The sequence below is a fragment of the Petromyzon marinus genome, chromosome 38 (assembly GCF_048934315.1).
Source record: "Petromyzon marinus isolate PM22_M1 ecotype Great Lakes invasive population chromosome 38, UKy_Petmar_22M1.pri1.0, whole genome shotgun sequence".
Lineage (NCBI taxonomy): Eukaryota > Metazoa > Chordata > Hyperoartia > Petromyzontiformes > Petromyzontidae > Petromyzon > Petromyzon marinus.
In genome coordinates this window covers 8,546,814-8,561,815 of record NC_133704.1, presented here as the reverse complement: position 1 = coordinate 8,561,815, position 15,002 = coordinate 8,546,814, and the positions used below count along the sequence as shown (strand labels likewise).

Below are 15,002 nucleotides of genomic sequence, written 5' to 3'. Positions count from 1 at the left end.
GTCACGTTGAAGAGAAACAACAAAATAACAAAATATATATAAAACAATAAAAAATTCTCACGACGTTTCGACCATAACTCAAACGGTCATCATCAGGTGTGTTGGTTTGCATAAATTTATTTTTAAACGGCACATTTATTTATTTATAAAAAAAACGTTGGCGTCACGCGCAGCGATTGGCAGTTTGCCTAGGACTAGTCCATCTATTTTTTTGAAAAGAGGAGGGGGGAGACGAATTTTTTTTAATAATGTATGCTGTCTGAAAGCCACTGTAAGCGTGAACAATCAATCAAGAACTGAAATGATTTATCAAATCTTTCCAATGATTGCTAAGATAGAATCCATCTTCTCGGTTGAAATTGTCTCTGTGCTTGTATATGTGGATAGCCTCATGAACGAATCTCTCATGGAAGCCAGATGGCTTACAAAGAACCTCCGTCTTGGAAAAGTCAATGGCATGTGAGCCTACTGAATTAGAACAATGATCTGCTACGGCCGAGGTGTTGGTCCTACCGTGTTTAAGGTCTGCTTTATGTTCACGAATGCGGTCCGAGACATGGCGTTTGGTTTCTCCAATGTAACTACTACCACAGAGGCAACTTAGTTTGTAGACACCAGGGTATTGTATGTCCGGAATCACATCTTTTACAGACGGAACCAGATCACGGATTTTATGTAATGTGTTGAAACGGACCTGGATCTTGTGTTTATTCAAGATTTTGGAGATCTTTTTTGTGATCCCAGCAATGTAGGGTAAAGTGATGGTTTTGAAAGGCTCCTCAAGAGGGTTCTTCTTCATGGTTTGAGTGATAGCTTTGCGGATTGTATAGTCGGAGTAACCATTAGCCCTAAGAGCTTGGTGTACGTGCTTGAGTTCACTGCTTATGTGTTCCTGGTCGGATATGCATTGGGCTCTATGATACAGAGTCTTGATGAGAGAATTCTTCTGTGATGGATGGTGGTGGGAATCCGGTTTCAGATAAGCATCCGTATGGGTAGCTTTCCTGTAGACAGAGTGGCTCATTGAACCATCAGGTCTCTTTTTAATTAGGACATCCAAAAAAGGTATCTTGCCATCTATTTCGACTTCCATGGTAAATCTGATGGCTGGGTGTATGGAATTGATGTGGTCGAAGAATTGGTCTAGAGCAGGCCGGCCATGTGGCCAGATGACAAAAGTGTCATCCACGTACCTCTTCCATAAGGTTGGGCGCAGAGTGGCAGTCTGGATGGCGTCAGTCTCAATAGATGGACTAGTCCTGGGCAAACTGCCAATCGCTGCGCGTGACGCCAACGGTTTTTTTTAAAATAAATAAATAAATAGATGTGCCGTTTAAAAATAAATTTATGCAAACCAACACACCTGATGATGACCGTTTGAGTTATGGTCGAAACGTCGTGAGAATTTTTTATTTTTTATTGTTTTATATATATTTTGTTATTTTGTTGTTTCTCTTCAACGTGACTTTACCGAAAAAACTAAGAATATACCTGGTAGTATGTTTCACAGGTTTCACTTGTTTTCTATCGGCTTTAGTGTCACACTCTTCAAAAATGAAAAAAATTAGTTACTGGCAATATAATTATCATTCAAAATCTGCAACTAGGTCAAGGTTATAAAACATTTGGTCTCCTACATTTTGGGGGGATAGCTCAATTTAAAATGTGAATCCATTTATCAATGGGAATAAGCTAAAACGTTTCATTATCCTCACTCTTCAAGCTGCAGCCACAGACTCTGCAACCCACTTCAGCGTCAGACCGCTCATTGTTCAGGCACTTGGTGTGACACATTGCGTGCTGGGAGCTTCTTTGGGCAAGTGAATTCAAGCGTACCACGAGCACGTGAATCACCCAGAACAGCAGGCGGTACAACCCCCAAAAAACAACAACCGAACACATTTACAGCAGAGGTATAACACTCGACTCGACTCTATTTGTACCCAATATCAGTTTGTTTATTTTTTTTGCCCTTCGAGAATATCATTCGACCTCATACATCAGTGTCTCACTCAGTCACAACTTGCAATACGTTCACCCAAACTTCGCCCAACGCGGATTCCCCCCCATTGCGAATTTGACCATTCGCGGTTGACCCGTGAGATTCGCGGTTGACCCGCGAGATTCCCGTGTGCCTCGTAAAGAAGCAACCTTGCTGCTGTACTCTTCAATGCACGCTGCTGCCGATGATGCCACCGCGTAAGAATACATACACGGTGCCGTAATCATCATTCATAGTAAGTAAAAGCATTGATAAAAAATGTTAAACTGTATTACAGGTAGTCCCCGACTTACGACGGTCCGACTTACGATATTTCGATCTTACGATGGCGATAGCGATACGACCAAATTGTAAAAATATTTTTTTATTTCGCGCGGCGGGCAAACGCAGCAGCGTTACGGGGTACGATACTGTAACTTTAGCATTGCCATCCTCCCCTTCCGACAACTAACTTAATGTAGCCATCAACAACCTAACATCGTTCAAGTATGCAGACGACGGACAGAATCTTGGTGAGTACAGTACAATAAGATGCGTTACGGATACGTTCAATGCATTTATGATACATGGATTTAGCAATTTCATTTTAGGGTTACCACGATATGATACATACGTTCAATGCATGTTAAAAGTTTTTTTTAATAGCAGGTAGGAGGATTGTTTCCTGAATTTATTTTCTATTCAATTGCAGTTCATATAGGTAGGCTAAGAATTTACCTTGTTTTTTTACTTAACATTTTATTGTGCAATACAGTATTGTAATTAATAAATACATACAGTATATAGTTTATACAGTACGGTACTGTAAACTGCTGTTTTGATAAATTATCACCATTCTTTAAGACTCCTGTGTAGGCTAGGCCATCTTCGACTTACGATATTTTCGACTTACGATGGGGTCGTCGTAACGCATCTCCATCGTAAGTCGGGGACTACCTCTATATTTACTGTACTTGTCGTTAACCTTATCTTTATTTTCAGGTTTATGTTTCTGTGTACAGTGTTGTACATTACATAAAAAATGGCATTCTATATAACACTATAGAAAATACTAATCATATTTTTACATTGAGAAAAACACCTATTGTTTATATTCTTAGTTTTTTCGGTAAAGTCACGTTGAAGAGAAACAACAAAATAACAAAATATATATAAAACAATAAAAAATTCTCACGACGTTTCGACCATAACTCAAACGGTCATCATCAGGTGTGTCGGTTTGCATAAATTTATTTTGAAAACGGCATATTTATTTATATATATAAAAATAACGTTTGCGTCACGCGCAACGATGGCAGTTTGCCAGGACTAGTCCATCTATTTTTTGAAAAGAGGAGGGGGGAGACGAAATTTGTTTTTATGTATGCTGTCTGAAAGGCACTGTAAGCGTGAACAATCAATCAAGAACTGAAATGATTTATCAAATCTTTCCAATGATTGCTAAGAAGATGGATTCTATTTCAGTTCTTGATTGATTGTTCACGCTTACAGTGCCTTTCAGACAGCATACATAAAAACAAATTTCGTCTCCCCCCTCCTCTTTTCAAAAAATAGATGGACTAGTCCTGGCAAACTGCCATCGTTGCGCGTGACGCAAACGTTATTTATATATATATAAATAAATATGCCGTTTTCAAAATAAATTTATGCAAACCGACACACCTGATGATGACCGTTTGAGTTATGGTCGAAACGTCGTGAGAATTTTTTATTGTTTTATATATATTTTGTTATTTTGTTGTTTCTCTTCAACGTGACTTTACCGAAAAAACTAAGAATATGAATTACTGCAGTCACGAAAGCTTTAAATCAAAACCTATTGTTTATGTTTCAGCTGCCGATTGCAGCCATTTTCAAGAACGTAACCCTTGGCGATGGGCAGAAATGCGTTGTTCAATTTGTTATTTGTGTCTCATTGTTTTGGCTCAACAACGTGAGATGTACTCCAGTTTAATGTTCCCGATAAGTGATTCTGATTTTTTTTTTTACAGAAACTGGACGAAGACCCCCCCCCCCAACGAACAAACGAATGCAGTAACATTCAAGCTGGCAACCCATGACTTTATATGAAGGTTTACTTCAGAAACCTTTCTCATATATATACAAAAAAATCCGTAATCAAATTTCAAGACGTTCCTTTTTTTTCCTTTTTAACATTTCACAGCATGGATCAAGCTAACTCTACGTTAATACATTTGCTTTGAAATAAAAAAAAATCAAATCACAGTTGCTGAGCTTATTCCCCAACGCTCCAAAAATGCCAAGCAGCCAGAAACGACCACAATACCACTGAAAGTTTAGTGTGCTCACTCAATAGATGTATGTACTGTAATTCTAACCGGTTATGAGAACTATAAGACGATGGGAGGGAATTAACAACGACAAAAAGTTGAGCGATGAACACGTTCACTTGTAGATGAAGGCCCCAGCTGTGTTGGTAGCACATTGTACGCCCACCCACACTAATTGCACATTGTAACGCACAATACAATCACACATTGTGCTAGTTGTACACTCGTTCGTTGATATGGTGTCATTTTGTAGTATATGTAATTGTTTTACTTTCTGAGTCATTGCCTATTAAAGTATGATTAGTTTTTGTACAAAATGCATGAAACGCTCTTTGGCTCTACACATACATACATAAATAATATAATTAAGCACTCCGTGGTTTTGGCGTCTCCGCGTATAATAGACCGCAGGAGTGACCCGGCGGTGGAAATTCCACATTCCTATGGCTGAGGTTAGTTCGTATTTAAAGCAATCACAAGAATGTGGAAGATCCAAACCGGTGGCTGAGTAAGGGTGGACCAATGCTGCAAACGAGTGCCGTCCCAACGCTCATTTAAGAAAGGAGACGCGCAGGATTGCGGAGGATTTGTGGAACGATGTCTTACGATCATGGCTTAATTTCACCTTGGTCTGTCTGATTCACCGACCCGACACACCACACCGAGTAAATCCCTCGCTGTGGTACTGTGCTACTATTGCGCTACTACTGCTAGCCACGTGCCACTCTACCAGCGACACAGAAAATACTCGGTGAGAAATGACGCCCCTGTGCATATGATCGTCGCGGTCATCGTCCTCGCCGTCACCGCCACCGTCTCTACTGAGCGTTTTGCGTGGACCTCTGCAAGAAGGCGGCCAGCTTGTGCGGGTAATCGGTCATCACGCCGGTGGCTCCCAGCTCGAACGCACGCCTGTAGTCGCGGTCGTTGTTGAGTACAAACAGGCAGACCTAGGAGCGAAGAGACGCACGCACCGAAGGGGGAGCCGAAGACATTAATGACGATCAAAATATCACGCCGCCAAGGTGTGACGGTTATCACGCAGCGTGGCAGTTGGAAGAATAGTCGAGTGTCTTAAACCCCCCTGCCTCTGTCCACTCAGCACTATAAAGGGGTACACCACTTCTGGGCAGACATTGTATACAATACAGGCAGCAACAAAGACAAACTTATTATTGGTTATTTCGGTAAAGTCACGTAGAAGGGAAATAATAAAAATAAAACAAGAAAATTCTCGCGACGTTTCGATTGCAACACAAGCAATCATCATCAGGTGTGAAAACCACAGGTTTAATTCTTTTTATATTCTTAGCTCTTTTGGTAAAGTCACGTTGAAGGGAAACAATAAAAGAATAAAATATATATATAACAATCAAATTTTAATTGTTTCATTTTTATTTATCATTTCCCTTCTACGTGACTTTACCGAAAGAACCAAGAATATGAATCCCTGCAGTCACGAAAGCTTTAAATCGAAAGACAAACTTGTGACATCACTTGCACAGCTAGTTGGCATTCAGCATACGCTTCCCTTAGTTTGGATCCATCCATGGCCACCCAGGGGCTCCTGAAGGTGCTGTAGGTTTAACTCTACCGAGATCATGGGACAGGTGTGACTCTTAACGATCATGGGGGGGGGGGGAAACGTAAATAATGTTTTGGTTCCCCTTTGTCAAACACGTGTTGGGTCGAAGGCATTCACACTGTGAACTCTGCAATGTGGGGTAAATATGGACGCGCCCTTGCTCACCTGAATTCCACGGTCGGTCAGGTGCTTGAAGAGGGCCTTGTTCATGATGAGTCTAAAACAAGCACAAAAACCTCATCGTCATCTGCCTCGTCTGTACGGCGCCGTCTGGGCTGCGGTGAAGAGTGCGACACAGGCGCAATGCCAAACACGCCATTGCTATTTCATAACAAGAAACAAACTCAACACATTCGTCAATAGCACTGTGGAATTTCAAGCACTGTCCCTGTCGAGTTTCCACTCTTCCCTCAAGAGCCACCTCTTCTCCCTGGCCCATCCCTCCATCCCTAGGTACCCCCATAATTCCCGTACCCACAAATCTCTCTCCCCATACCCCATCCCTATTCACCGTATCACTTTTAGCTACCCTCATTGTACCACTCGTAACCCTTGTCAAGCACATTGGATAAAGGCACTATATTTAGATAAGATAACAGGTGATATTTTGCGCAATTGCGCGTCTTTTTTTTAAACGCATACGTCGAGAGCATCACTCTTTAAATTTTGATTTAAAGCTTTCGTGACTGCAGTAATTCATATTCTTAGCTCTTTCGGTAAAGTCACGTTGAAGGGAAACAATAAAATAATAAAATATATATAAACATCTGATGACGACCGTTTGTGTTATGGTCGAAACGTCGTGATAATTTTTATTGTTTTATATATATTTTATTATTTTATTGTTTCCCTTCAACGTGACTTTACCGAAAGAGCTAAGAATATAGCATCGCTCTTTGTTTTGGTTATAACAGTTCTCGTATTTAAATGTGCTTGATAAATTGCAAAGCTAAATGAAAGTTAAAACAAACAAAACGATTTACATGTCTGCACGTAACTAGTAAAACTAACGTATTCTCCAGATTACAAAACACACACGTCTTTTTTTCTCGAATATTTTCAGTAGCTGTGTGTGTGTTCGATTGTGTTGTGCGTGTGACTAGATTTATATAACTTTTTTGAGACCGGGCACGAGTTTGAGGGGTGGTTTTACTTTCCGGAGCGTATTATAATCCAGCTGGTATGGTAATGCACGTAGCCGTGCGATGGCTTTACTGACCAAATCACACGATCGAATTTATCAGAGCACTGCATTATCGCACTTCGACCATTACAAGAACATTTTTTTAGCCGTGGCACACCACCTGAAGGGGAAACGAGTTAAGGGAAATAATGGATGGAAAAAAATGAAATGAACGAGAAAGGGAAGGGATGCCGGAAAAAAAGAAAGCCTCCAAGACGGACAAAGAGGGCAGACGTCTCAAGACGAGAAGAAGCGAGAAATAGGTAGTGACAGGCAGGAAGGAAAGGAAGCAGAAAAGGGAACGACCGGTCCGAGATGTCAGGGATGAGAGGGTGATGACGAGGAGAAAGGGAATAGATGGAGAGAGAAGGAAGGAAAGAAGGAGCAAGAAGGAGTGAGCTGCATGCAGTGGCGTCTGTTTTCACAGGGGGCCTGGGAGAGGGAAGGGAATCAGAGTGGGGGTGGCCACACAGAAGTCACGTGGTTTACGGGAGGCCTGAGTTGATTGAGATACATAAAGCAGGACTATATATGTTTTGGGGGGGGGGGGGGAGCCCTTCAACATCCAAAGCACCTGGGCTGCAGCCCCTAAAACCCCCGCGTCGATTCGGCCAGGGTGACAGGTGAGATGGGAGGCTCACCTGTCCAGGATCCCCACGAGCCACCTGTACCTGAGCATGCCATCGCCTTTCTCGGGAATGTAGGTCCTGTCAGATACAACACGGATGCTCGGTGAGTGGAATATTCAAATTTGGCGGCTTGGTGAAATATATATACACTGATATAATTCAACGCGGAACAGCCATATTGATCTTTGATCCAGCACTACCGTAATTCACTCGAGACCCCTCGCTCGCTCGCTGACGGTTCGTTGCCGCCTTATCACTCTCCTATCGCTACTACCAACATGGGTGGCGGAATCAATCTGTCACTCGTTGATTCTGACACCCATGTTGAGGAATGGTTCTACCAGACTGACCGTTTCATCTCAACCACCACCACCACCAACACCGCAGGTCACAACAACACAATAACAACAACCACAACCGCCGTTCACCACTTAGCGGTGGCGACGTCACCACGGCGCTTATGCCAGGCTCGGTGCAGTTTGAGGCCACCACATTTCGCTGGTGATTACAACAATCAGCTTCATCAGGCGATCTCTGCCACGTTTGCTGGAAACCTGAATCCCATTCCCCACTCACTGCTCCCCGTCCCTGCGCTGGCTTCACTGCTCAGTGTCAATGCCCAAGGAGTGAGTGGGAGTGGAGTGGGCAGGGTGCAGCTCGCACGCCAGTCACTCACGATTCGTGGACCCGTGCACAGCGGCTAACCGAACAGCTTTGACAAACGCGGAGCCGGTTCATCCCGCGTGAAACCCGGACGGTCCACATTCCTCACTTTTCACCGCCTCGCCCCGCGCAACCGTCGAAGAAAGTAAATAACTCGGCACCGTTGGGTCACCTCGCGCCCGCCAAAGGAAGATGCCATCGAAGGGGCCACGCTCTGGACTGAAAGCCGAGCTTGCGCACAGCGTGACACCAACCGTGGCAGCAAGGCCGTAATTATAATATGCTCAAAATGTCCCCCCCAATATATTGCTATAAAAATAATAATTGCTATGCTATGTAAATAAAAAGAACAATTTGATAAACCTTGGCCACAATATCGGGATTTGTCTTCATATAAATCAATGCATAGATTTATTTTTATATGATTGTGGTTATGGTTGTTCTTTATTAATCCCTAATCTCTGCCATTACATACAATGAAACAAGAAATGGTACAAAAGTAAAAACAGACCAATGTAATACAATACACTATTAGACATTATTGTAAAAAAAAAAGTCCATCCCATGTGTTAGTGACTTTTTTATATTTTAGGCAGGAAATTCGTTTTCAAATTTAGATATTTTTCTGGGTTGAGACCTCCAAACACTCTGGAAGATTTGGTCCCCCCCAATGTTGACTCCATGGCTACGGCCTTGCGTGGCAGCATCGCGCCGAACGCGATGTGTGCACAATAGCAACGATGGTATCGTGCACATGGGCACGTAGCACTCGGATCGTACACGTTGTGGGTTTACGCTCCACCACACCGGTGTGCTGAACTGGTAACTAATCGGCACGTTTTGTTTTACGTGACAAACTTTACTAACTGGCTTTGTCAGTTTAACACGCAATGACTTTCGCGACCAATATCATCCCTAATATAGGGGTTTTTGTGGGTTAGATCGCGTAAATATAAATGTGTCGTTAAACCGACAACCATCTGACACATCCGATTCCAAGTACTCAGATTGTAAATGTTGTGGATTTGTTCTCCAACACACCGATGTGCTGTACTAGTAACAAATTGGCATGTTCTGTTTGCGTTACAAACCTTACTAATTGTCTGTGTCGGGTGGTGGCGGATTTAACGACACATTTATATTTTTACGGGATCTAACCCAAAAAAAAACCCTCTTATGACTGTGTCAGTTTTACGTGGCAACCCTTCCGCGAACTAACCCAAAACAACAACAAAAACCCCTCTCTATTATAGACCGATGATGGTCTGCTGTGCTTCCCAGGCGAAGCCAAGCTGCTACCGCGCGGTCGTCACCTGTAGCATATGGAGGGCATGATCATCTCAAAGAGCGACTCGGGCAAGGGCATGAAGGGCAGCAGCCCCGTGTAGAAGAGCAGCAGCAGGGAGTAGATGCGACCCGTGGCGAACATGGTGGGCATCCGAGGGTTCTGTTATGTCACACACACAGAGACAAAGACAAAGATCCCCCATGTAGCCTTCACAGACTGTTGGGGCAAGTGCTGTTCGCGAGTAGTGCCTATGAAGGCTGGCACGAGAAAAGGGACCCAGCCGACTTTGGCTCCCCAGTGCTGATGTTTACACACCGCACCAGGTACTCATTTGAAGCGGAGTCGACCGTGGGGAGGCCCAAGACCGGTTCAGATAATCGTCACTGATTTTGTCCATGAACGGGAATTGAACTCGGGTCGCCGGGTTCGTAGCGCAGCGCGCTAACCGCTACACTACAGCTCCCCACACACAGACACATACAACAACAACCGCCATTCGCCACTAAGTGGCGGTGATGTCACCACGACGCTTGTGCCAGGCCATGTGCACCTTGAGGCCACGTGAGGTGTCGAACGCCCGCTGGCGGGAGGTCACGGGGCAGACCCAAGTGCCACGGGTCGACTGTGCCAACCTGCTGTGCTTTAGCCAGCCGGCGCTCTGCTCGTTGTTGTGAGCATCGCTCCGCCCTTCAATGTAGTTGGAGGGCGACTGGCTCCAACTGCCCAGTAGCATCCTTCACGAGCCTCCTCCACAGAGGCCGATCTTGACACCGCTAGTACCAGTCATCGGCAAGTCCACTCAGCTCCACGTCCTCCTGTACCACATCACTCCATCTCTTCTCTAGCCCGTGCCGCGCCCGTTTTGCCCCCTCTATCCGGCCGAACAAAAGCTGTTTAGGCATGCGGTGGCTGGGCATGTGGGCTACATGACCCAGCCAACGCAGCCTTGCTTGCCGGAGGAGCTCACCGATGGGACCTTGTCCAGATCTTTCAAGGATTTGTGAGCTCCTCACACAATCCAGCCTGGTTAAACCCAGGATGGATCGTAGGCAGGCTAGTCTAAATGTTTCTAACCGGCGAAGATGTTCCATCAGGGGGGTTCACGTTTCGCAAGCGTAGAAAAGGGAGGGAATGACCATGGCCAAGAAGACCTGAGGCTTAGTGCGGAGCGACAGACCAGGTAGCTTCCACACAGCGTTACGCAACCGATGAAAAGATATTGCCGCTTGCCTAATTCGGAGTGAGACCTCTGCTGTTAAACTGGAGCCGGTCATAAGCACACTGCCCAGGTATGGGAAACTCTCCACTCTCTCCACAACTGCCCCATCACCGATTGGGAGTTGTGGGGGTGGAGTGTCCGATGGTACAAAATACCCAGGCAGGTGCTTAGTTTTGGTGGGGCTGATGGTAAGGCCCCATCTCTTAGTGGCACGCTCCAGTCTCAGCAGCAGCGTCCCCAACTCCTCCTCTGAATGAGCAGCTATTACCAAATCATCGGCATACATAACGTGGTTGAGCAATAGGGAGCCATCCCTTGACCGCACCCGGGCATCGATCAGCCTCCCATTATATCTGTACCAAATGGAGATTCCCTCGGTACAGCTATTGAAGGCTTCACGAACTACGTGGTCAAAATATATGTTAAATAATGTGGGAGCCAGAGGACATCCCTGTCGCACCCCAAGGTGTACAGGGAATTGCTCTGACTCCCGGCCACGTAGTTTTACCCAGGCCCGCTCACCATCATGAAGGTCCTTAATGATCGTGAGCAGAGGGTCAGGGACTCCAAAAGCACGAAGAACAACCCAGAGTCCAGGCCTACTGATGGTATCATAGGCCTTGACCAGGTCAATAAAGCAGAGATGTAGGTCTTGTTGGAATTCCCTACACCTCTGCTGTAGCAGACGGATAGAGAATATGGCATCTGTGCAGGACCGACCTTTCCTGAAACCGCATTGGGGCTCCGCAAGCCTCTCCTCAGCGTGCCTGGCAAGGCGATGTTGAATAATCCTTGCCAGGACCTTTCCCGGCACACTGAGAAATGAGATGCCCCTGTAGTTGTTACAGTCTGTGTGGTCCCCCTTCTTAAAGAGGAGGACCACCAGGGCATCCTTCCAATCCTGCGGAACCCGTCCAGTGGTCCAGACTGTTGTTATGATGTCATACAGGGCAGTCTGTGCAGAAACGCCACCCTCCCTCAGCATTTCGCTTGGGAGATCATCTCTGCCCGCTGCCTTTCCTGGTCTCAGACTCCAGATCGCCTTCAGTACTTCCTCAAAAGATGGCACCTCAGCCAGCCACCCACAGGGGGTGACTTCTTCCAATATTTGAGGCACCGCAGCCTCAGCAGGGTCATCCCCACTTTGTGCCACGATGTTTTCATGGCTGAGGGATTTCCCCTCCCCTAGGACCTCACAGAAATGCTTAGCAAATCTGCAAACCTGTTCCTGGGGGTCAGAGATTGGATCACCGTTTTTTCCCATAATGATGGTAATAGGTGTGGCGCTGCAGGTTAATTTTTGATGGAGTTAAATAGGCATTTGTGATTGCGGGCCACTGAGGCAAACTCCATCTCCTCAGCAACCCGCGACCACCACCCATCCTTGCAGCGCCTCACGGCTCTCCAAACCTCTGAGCGAAGGCTGCGGTAAGCCTCCTCATTCTCTGACGTCGGATTCTGTAGCCGATGACAGTGGGCCTGTCGCTTTTTCTCAACTATCCTGAACACCTCTGTCAGCCAGGGTCTCTGGGGAGGTCTGGACCGCATACCCAAAGCAGCCATTCCAGCTGCTTGAGTCACAGTCTTAAACCTCGCCCATTTACCCTCAACATCAAGTGGAGTGGGGGACGATGCCAACCCCAGCCGCAGGCGGTGATGAAATTCTCACTTGCAACTTTCATCAGCTAACTGAGACCAGGCCACTTTAGGTTGGAATGGGGTCCTGGGTGTACACCCACCACCGGAGTGGAAGAATGGCAGGCGCATCTTACAGATGACTAGTCGATGGTCAGAGGGCAGATCAGCTCCACGGTAGGTCCTGGTGTCAAGGACATGGGCTCGCATCTGCTGGTCCGTCACTATGTAGTCCAGCAGATGTTCTTGCTTGGACCCGGCATGCATCCATGATGTTGTGTAGATGCGCCGATGCCGGCACAGCGTGTTGGTAATTACAAGCCCAAGGGCTGCACAAAAATCTAGCAGCCTCCTACCGTTGTTATTGAGCTGATCTGGCCCATGCCCTCCAATCACTCCAGACCAGGTGCCAGCATCATGACCAACTCGGGCATTGAAGTCACCCAACAAGATGACTCTATCCCGAGGGGCCACTTTAGCCAGCACCTGTGACAGGAGGTCATAGAAGGCATCTGACTCATCGGCTTTGCCTGCATCCCTCCACGGATGTTCGTCTTCGGTGGGGGCATAAGTAACCACGACCACCACTCCTCGCCTCCGGTTGATGGGAAGGCGAGCCCAAAGTAGCCTGGGGCTTACAGCTTCCCACACCTCACCGCCACGCTCCCACGCCCCCTTCATTCTTTTGTTCAAAAGAAGAGCCACACCCTGTTGTTTGGCAGTTTGCTGCCCCGAGTAGAGGACTGTCCACCCCTCATGGTGGCAGGAGCCAGAACCGGTCCACCGGACCTCCTGAATGCCACAGAGATCCAGGCGGTACCGGTCCAACTCCTGACAGAGGAGTGGCAGCATCTCCGCAGTGAGCGTTCGAACATTCCACGTGGCCACACGAAGTGGCTTTTCGTTGTTTCTGGAGGAGCCCCGAGGGTGGAGATTCAATCTCCTGGCTCTGCCAATTGGGGTTTGGCCAGGAGACGTCATAGACGCCTGTCCCCCCGGGGCCTCTGGCACAAGCTTATTAGTTACATATTTCATTCGTGGTTTTGTGGTAATTTATTGAAGGTGGAGGGGTTACCAGCCCCTCGCACCCATCCAGAGCCCCCGTTTAGCCAATGTGGTGGTCACAGACGCCATGAGGGGAGAGGCCAATTGGAATTGGCCCTCCCCCCACAGCACTGTCCACGACAGAGTTGCCCGTCTGGCACCGCGAGGAGATAGGGGGTTGTTTTTCCGGACACACAGACACATGCACAGTCACACACAGACACACGCACAGTCACACACAGACACATGCACAGTCACACACAGACACACGCACAGTCACACACACACGAAGACAGATCACCGTGGAGCCCTCTATTGGCAAAATTCATCAAAAGAAATTCACACCTTGGATACATAAACCAAAACAAAAGGGCGGGTACATTAGCATAGCTGATCCACACCAAATACACATTTTAAAAAAAGTTCGTCAGGAAGCTGCCCCATCCATCGGCTTCCCTCCTGCGGAGTTGATGCTTTCAATGGAAAGCGCATGGGCGGAAAGCACTCACAGGACCACAGGCTCAAAGCGTCGAGCGGCCAGAAACAAGCAGCACTATAGAAAGCGTACGAACCAAAAGTGATCTCACGCTTAAATGACCATTGAGGCAGTGCACATCGCCTGTTTACAGCCCCGAGGCAATGGTGGAACTTCCGCTCACCCGTGGCGGGCGGCGAGTCTGGAGATTGTGGGTTTGATCCCGACCCTGATGCCTGCTGTATATTTGGAGTTTGCGTGTTCTCCCTGTGGTCGCGTGGATTTTTCTCCGAGTCCTTCGGATTTTTCCTCCACATTTAGAATCCACATCACGCGTTTCGATAATTTTGCTGCTCTAAATTTCCACATGATAAGCCACTTCGTTGAGCTATCATTTGTGGCCAGGTCGCTTCTTAAAAAAACAGTGATATAGCTCAGAGGGCCTTACCTGGTAAAATAAATATAGTTTAATTTCGTTTCTATACGTAGGACAACTACTGTTGACTTCAGCATTAGACCTCCTTTGCCAGTACCAAAATATAATAATAGGGTTTTTCCTCTTTTTTCTGGCAACAAAACTGAAACTTTTTACAAGGATTCATGTCTTCTGGCGTCATGTGGTCGAGCACCAATTGGGTCGAGGCTCAAAAGAAAGCCGCCCCTTAGTGTGGACCAATCAGTTTCAAGGACAATGCATATATTATCATAGTATGTTATTTGTTTGCATTTTGACTGCAGGTATTGTGGTTAATGCAGACATGAATCCTTGTAAAAAGGTTTCAGTTTTGTTGCCAGAAAAAAGGGGAAAAAACCCTATTATTGTACTGTTGACTTCCCCATGAAGTGCTACTGATTTTATCAACCCCGGTGCGATGATGGCCTGAGTCAACCCCCAACCACGATTTGAACCTTGCAACCTTTTTAACGGCGAGCTGCTCGCCTCTGCCACTGCCACACCTCTCTCCCCCGATCAAAGCAGTAACAGATC

General features: G+C 46.3%; 1 protein-coding gene across 1 annotated transcript in view; it reads right to left on the bottom strand.

The window, feature by feature from the left end:
• Positions 1–1,936: 1,936 nt before the first annotated feature.
• Positions 1,937–15,002, bottom strand: part of LOC116950164 (lysophospholipase D GDPD1-like) — a 35,385-nt gene continuing 22,319 nt past the window's right edge. The window contains exons 7-11 of the mRNA XM_032967707.2: positions 9,667–9,800; positions 7,703–7,768; positions 6,044–6,095; positions 3,819–5,243; positions 1,937–3,083 (exon numbers count right to left, since the gene is read on the bottom strand). Of these exons, the coding sequence (XP_032823598.2) occupies positions 5,112–5,243; positions 6,044–6,095; positions 7,703–7,768; positions 9,667–9,800 (384 nt within the window). The 3' untranslated portion in view covers positions 1,937–3,083; positions 3,819–5,111. The remainder of the gene's footprint in view (positions 3,084–3,818; positions 5,244–6,043; positions 6,096–7,702; positions 7,769–9,666; positions 9,801–15,002) is intronic.